The 6,462-nt window shown below is 31.4% G+C and overlaps 1 protein-coding gene across 4 annotated transcripts in view; it reads right to left on the reverse strand.

Moving 5' to 3' along the window:
• Carf (calcium responsive transcription factor) overlaps positions 1-6,462 on the reverse strand; it is a 91,799-nt gene that overhangs the window by 25,537 nt on the left and 59,800 nt on the right. For 2 of the 4 annotated variants that reach the window (XR_002820115.1, XR_002820114.1), the window contains exons 9-10: positions 5,306-5,478; positions 3,165-3,193 (exon numbers count right to left, since the gene is read on the reverse strand). Coding sequence is in view for 1 of the 4 variants with exons in the window: in XM_012513702.2 (XP_012369156.2) it covers positions 5,363-5,478 (116 nt within the window). In the remaining 3 variants the exon portion in view is untranslated. Of the gene's footprint in view, positions 1-2,477; positions 3,194-4,958; positions 5,479-6,462 lie in introns of those variants that run through there. The other 2 variants (XR_002820113.1, XM_012513702.2) reach the window with 2 other exon arrangements.

Below are 6,462 nucleotides of genomic sequence, written 5' to 3' on the forward strand. Positions count from 1 at the left end.
ATATGGAAGAGGATGGGCTGCCAAGAAAATATATGAAACTTTTGAGGATGACAGTTCATTAACTTGATTATGGTTAAGGTTTTACATTTGTGTACCTGTCAAAATTTATACGGAATTGTACACTTTATGTATAGTTTATGGTATATTCATTGTACCACAACAAAGACGGTTAAAAATAAAACTAATCTATTATGTGATTCCCGCACAGCTCTGGTTTTATTAATCTTATAGCCATACAACATTCTGAAAGGTTTTCCATTTTGCCATATAATTTATTTTTCTTAGGAATCCCAATAGAATTCACTAATAAATGAGTTTTTAAGACACCGTTTTTTTTTTCTTTTGTTTGTTTGTTTTGATTTTCTGAGACAGGATCTGGCTGTGTATTTATTTATTTATTTGGTACAGGGTCTTGGTATGCAGCTCAGACTCATAGTGATCCTCTTGTCTCAGTCTCCCCAGTGGTGGGATTACAGGCCTGTACTACCACGCCTGGTTTTGGTGCGCAGTGTACCAGGGGTGCCAGGGCCGGAATGGCATGTGATACTAGGGAACAAACCCAGGGTCTTCAGCTTGCCAAGCAGGTACCCAGACTGCTGAGCTATCCCCCCTACTCTGGCTATGTAGATTAGACTGGCCTTGAGCTCACTGTGCTGCCAGGCTGGCCTCCTGCCTCAGCCTCCCACATGCTGATATTATAGGGGTGCACCATCACACCCTATGTTAAATTCTGATCTTACTCTTAAAGTTTTAAGAATTCAGTCAGCAATAAATATTTATATTAGTTAGTAACAGAATTCATAGACATTTGTATATGGTAAAAGTATACTAATTCTTTGTTTTTGTTTGCAACGGCGGGGATTGAGCCCAGGGCCTTTATGCTGAGCTATAGTCCCAGAGGTTTCTTAGTTTTTAAGATAATATCTGGGGTGGGGGGTAGATGGGTTAAAAAAAACATAAGATCTTGCTATCACTAAACAGCTCACGCTGGGCTCAAATTTATGATCCTTCTATTTCAGTCTCCTAAAGTGCTGATCAAACTAATTAAGTAGAAATATAGATGACTAGATATCAAAACAATATATCATTTAAGACTTGCGAAGCCTAAATCAGCTGATAGTGAATGGTCAATTCAGTACCTTCTGAGATTAAGATATTCCCATACTTGAAAATCAAGCATAAATTAGAATAAAGCAGGGAGAGGGGAAGAAAGCTAATCATCATCATTTCTAATTATACCATTCTGTTATCATACAAAAGGTATTTGAAGATATCATGATGTCAAAATGTGGAGAAAAAAAGAATCATTTCTACCTTATTACACATGTTGCCTTAAAATATTGATGCTCCTATCAACTGAGGAATAGATAAAAAAAAGATATAGTATTTTTAACAATGGAGTATTATTCAGCTATAAAAAAGATAAATTTGAGGCTTTTCGTAGATAAATATATGCAGCTAGAGACTATACTGGTAAGTGAAATAAATCAGATCTACTTGTGCACACATACTTGTGCACACTAGTGTGAGAACCTGAAAGAGTAATTAAACTTTAAAAGGTACAACAGATACTGTGAAAGAGAAAGAATTTGCTCAGTGGGAAGGAAAAACTGGGATGAGGAAAAGGACAAATGAAAGAAGAAAAAAGATAATATTTAGATACATATGCAGAATAGTTTGGATAATTGTACCATCGATTTCTGCTTGTCTTTTGAAAGGAACAGTTAATACTTAATTTTTTTTTTTTTTTACTCTTCATTTTCTTTCTTCTTTTGAATTTCATTCCTTGTTATTATTTTGTTTTGTTTTTTACTTTAATGAATTTTGCAAGCTTATATTTGGTAATCTGAACAACTAACTGAAGATAGCATCATATAATATAGCAACTATTGTTGAATTCCTATTACTTTTTTTAGTGAAATTTTGTATTGTTTCTTTTTATTTAATTTTATTTAATCTTTAAATTTTTAAATTTTTATGTATGTATGTATGTATGTATGTATGTATGTATGTATTTTTTGCGGAACTGGGGATTGAACTCAGGCCTTTGCGCTTGCCAGGAAAGCGCCTATTCTACTGAGCCATCTCCCTGGCCCCTTGTATTGTTTCTAATACTGTTTTTTTCTATCATTATTTGTATTCTTTAAAAATTAAAAAATAAAGTATTGATACTTAGCTAATCACAGTACTAAAATGCATATTCTCAAATTTAACACTAGCACTAGCTGTTGGTAGTTATAACGAGAAATTTTCAGGGTCCAAACTGAACATAAACCTCTGGAAAAAATTCTTTTATATTAAAGTATTTATTCAGTATCTTATTTAAGATAAACAAAACTCCCCATATATTCAGGAAAAAATATGTATATATTTCTAAAAATCCCTAAGAATATAATAAAAAAAACCACAGGATTTTTTTAATGAAAAAAATTATATTATAACAAAGACACTATACAAACATCTTTTAAAAACTGGTACAAAGTAAATATCTTTTTCATACCCACATGATCAAGTATATATTTTGATAGGATATAAAGCACACAAAAAAACAGGAAATAGGGCTCAAAATGAGAAACTCAAAGGAAGAACCAAATTCCAAGATCTGCGTTTTCTATCATTTTTGTGATCTTTAGGAAACATGTATTTTGTATAAGATGTTAAAGCGTTTTTCTTTTAAACATACTTACTGCTTACACAGAAAAGCGCTACTGAGGAAAAAGTCCACCATGGCTGTGTTTATCTATAATGCACTGGAGTACATATGAAATTCATTTGGAGGTTTGGAACCTGAAAACTACAATGGAGAAACAGGCTGAACTGTACTTGTGAAATCCTGCTTATTTTCAATGTTCAACTCAACACTACAGATATTACACCTTGTACTGCATAATAATGCAAAGGAATGAATGTCAAACTTTGCTGTAGAGCTGTTAGGAGAAAGCCAAACACTGATGCTAAAAAGTTTATGCACTTCTATTTAATATTCTGGGTATTTAAAAATAAACATTTTAAATATGTAAACATAAGTTTTCAAAAGGTGATGATAAACATTTTTAAACACAATACTGACACACTGTAACTAAACATGCATTTAGAGGACAAATGAATTTTTAAAAACTCATTTTAGAAACCATTTTTAAAGAGCTACTCATTGAAATACTTACATGAAAATATTGATAGTTCCAGTTTCTACCTAAAAACCAAAAGAGTATACAATTAGCCATTTAAACCTTCCTTCATGCTCTTGGTTTTTGTAAGAATTTTGTTAGTAGGAAGGAGGCACTGTAACTTTCTGTCCTGATAAAGAACAGTAATAGAAAAGACATTCATGAAAGTAAAAATACATATATTTTAACTATGCTTTGTTCAAAATCTCAAACTCTGAATCCTATGACATCACTCATCTTCACAGGTACCTAACAGGGGTTTGCATCTTAACAAGCATTTCTCCTTAGCAACTCAACATCAAAAAAACAAAGGAATGTCTCAAATGATACAGTTCAACTGGTGAAATATTTTGAATAAACATTTATCATTATTAGAAGCAAATCTATTACTTAAAACTTTAAAAAGTTTCCACAAAAAGTAGAAATAACAAATTGAAAAAAATACTGCCTACAGTGCAACTCTGTAAATTAATTTAGATTTATCCCTCTTAAGTACACACAGAGTAAGAAATCTGGGTTTGAGATAGCTAAGAGTTGTGTTTAATTTTGCCTAAAAATCAAATTTGGTAGCCTACTTGTACAAAAACTGACATCAAATATTTTCAATTCTTAAGCAAGGAAAACCAGTTCTTGTTAAAAATAAGATACAGCTAAATATTAATTTTGCATTAAATAGGATATAGATAATAAACTTTATATTCAACAGGCTATAAATTTAAAGAGTGAGAAATTTGAGAATTCGACTTGCAATATAACAGTGCTTGTATTAAGATACATGTCATATACCTGAAACAGTAACAAGAATGTGAGACTGAGTGAGGTGTACTAGTGCACCACGGGGGAGGCTGAAGCAGGAGGATCACAATCCCAGGTATACTAAGTCTAGGCAGCTTATGAGACAATGTCTCAAAAACAAAAAATTAAAAAGGGCTAGGGATGTACTTCAATGTGAAGCTAAAAGTGACACATGTAAAATATTGAAGTTAAATTGCATATTATATTGTACATGCTTTCAATATTAATAATATCCATTTGAAATCTTTACTTTTAAAAAATAAAGTGTAAAATATACCCAGACATTGTTTCTGGGAATAAAAAGCCTTTAAGCTGATTTTTTTTTGACAGTTATAGTTGACATTTCTAGTTTGCCAATCTTCCAGAAAACAGAAGTTTTTAATGAATATACTGATTAGTACTTATTTGGTATTAGAAGAAAATATACTTACTTAACAAGCAAATATACAAATTAAGACTTTTTAAAAGTTTTAAATATTAAATTCTGAATTATAAATACTTACCTTGAACTATAAATCCTAATACTTCAACACAATAAGAACTCTGACATAGAGAAATGTAAACATAACAGTCTTTTCTGACTAGAACAGAATCTTCAAAACAAAAAATGGGGAAAAATTCTGTTACATCAAAAAATTGCCTAACTTATTTGTAAACACCAGGAAATTCTATTGTTCTATTGAGTTCTTTCAATTTCTTCATCTTTCTACCTATAATTAGTGTTTTACCGCCAGTATAACACCAGGAAATATATATTGATGTCTGTTGCTCAACTGATCAATTCAAGTTAAAATTTTCAGAACTTACCAAGACACTTCTATTTAAATTAGATGACTACCAGTATGCTATTGGCTTGTTAAAAAAATAAAAATTAAGAGGCTAAGCTATAAGAGTAAAGACCTAATTGCCAATCTTTGTGTAAGTAAAATGTTTTACTTTTCCAAATAAGATGAAGTACAAATATTTTCTTAGCTGTCTGCTAGTTAAAAATTTCTTTACAACTTTAAAACATATATAACATCCTATATACATATACACTCAAATTATTTTTGTTTTTGCTTTTTTGTCTTGTAAGAACCAAAACTGGGTATTTCCAGAGATGAATTACATATAACCCTTTGTGTTCAGACTAAATTACTGTTAATAAGTTCAGATGGTCTTTTGAAATACTGACCATTTTAGGCAATCAAAAACCATAAGAATTATATAAAATAAAAACAGTAAAATATCTCTTAATGAAGGCAAAAATATGCAATTTTCAACAAATATACCAGTTTTAAATCAAAGCTGCTCATCAAATCAGTCTTCAGTCCAGTTATCACATGCTGTGCTTTAATATTCACCTTCTTTTCTAAGACATCAGAAGTCATCAGAGTTGTAAATTCTGAAAGCTTCAAAATTTATGTAGCAGATAATTTACAGTCTAAATTCTTTTTTGGTGCCATAGATAATGTTGGTTCTTTGGGGTCTTGCTTAACTTGATTCACAGAAATAGTACATCCCAGATTTTCTTCAACTTTAAAAACAAACACAAAAAAATTTTTTTTAAAGGTTAGTATACTTTTGGGCACTAGAATATTTAGAATTATATGAATTTAAAATAAAAATTTAAAAAATATAGCTTGGAAACAGAAGATGTAATTGTGAAAAATAGATCATATATTTGAAAACTCTGTGCCACCTCTTAAATCATACCTCTAATTTAGCTATGTGAGCTATGTATATGCTTATCTGAACAGTTCAGTATATACTTTCCAATTTCAGTATTTAAGAGTTTATAAGCAAATTAATCTAAAGGCAACATACCAGCAACAATGCTGTAAACTGGTAAGTAGTCTAACTTCAAATCTTCATCTCTCCTTCACAAAATGTCAGTTTTTCAGTTGTTACAAGGAAACAGAGGTATTTGATCACAGAAGTGTGCTGAATATATCTAATGCTTGTCACATACTGGAGTTCAACCAGAGACAGAGACCTAGTATAAACACTGCTTTGGCAAAATATAATAAAGCACACAGATTTGGATCCAAAGAGGGTCTTCTTTAAAGCAATCTGTACCTAGAAATACTGTGGCACAAAAAACAGGGATGCAGCCTGTTAAAATAGAAGAAAGATTTGGAAGGCACAACTAACTTGGATTTAAATATCTGCTCTGTCACTTAAAAGAGAGGAGCTTCTGGCAATAATTTATGCTCTGAGGGCTTTGGCTTTTCCCCCTAAGGAAGAATGGCACCACCAACTATGCCAGTGATGGCACAAATAGTCCACTGCAGGAAAAGTGCCATAGATTCACCACCACTGAACTATGCCATGCAGTTATGAGAATTAATTTATGTCTATTCCTTTCCCTTTTTAATCTAGCAGTTATTCAGTAGTCACAACTGCTACAGTCCTTTGCACACATTTTCTTAAAATATATATAATGTTTCTAATAAATGTAAAAGAAAGCCATTTTTTCTTGATGCAGCAGTGTTCCAGTTCTCCTTCTTTATAAGAATGC

This window comes from Octodon degus, unplaced genomic scaffold, assembly GCF_000260255.1.
Source record: "Octodon degus isolate 3935 unplaced genomic scaffold, OctDeg1.0 scaffold00016, whole genome shotgun sequence".
Taxonomy (NCBI): domain Eukaryota; kingdom Metazoa; phylum Chordata; class Mammalia; order Rodentia; family Octodontidae; genus Octodon; species Octodon degus.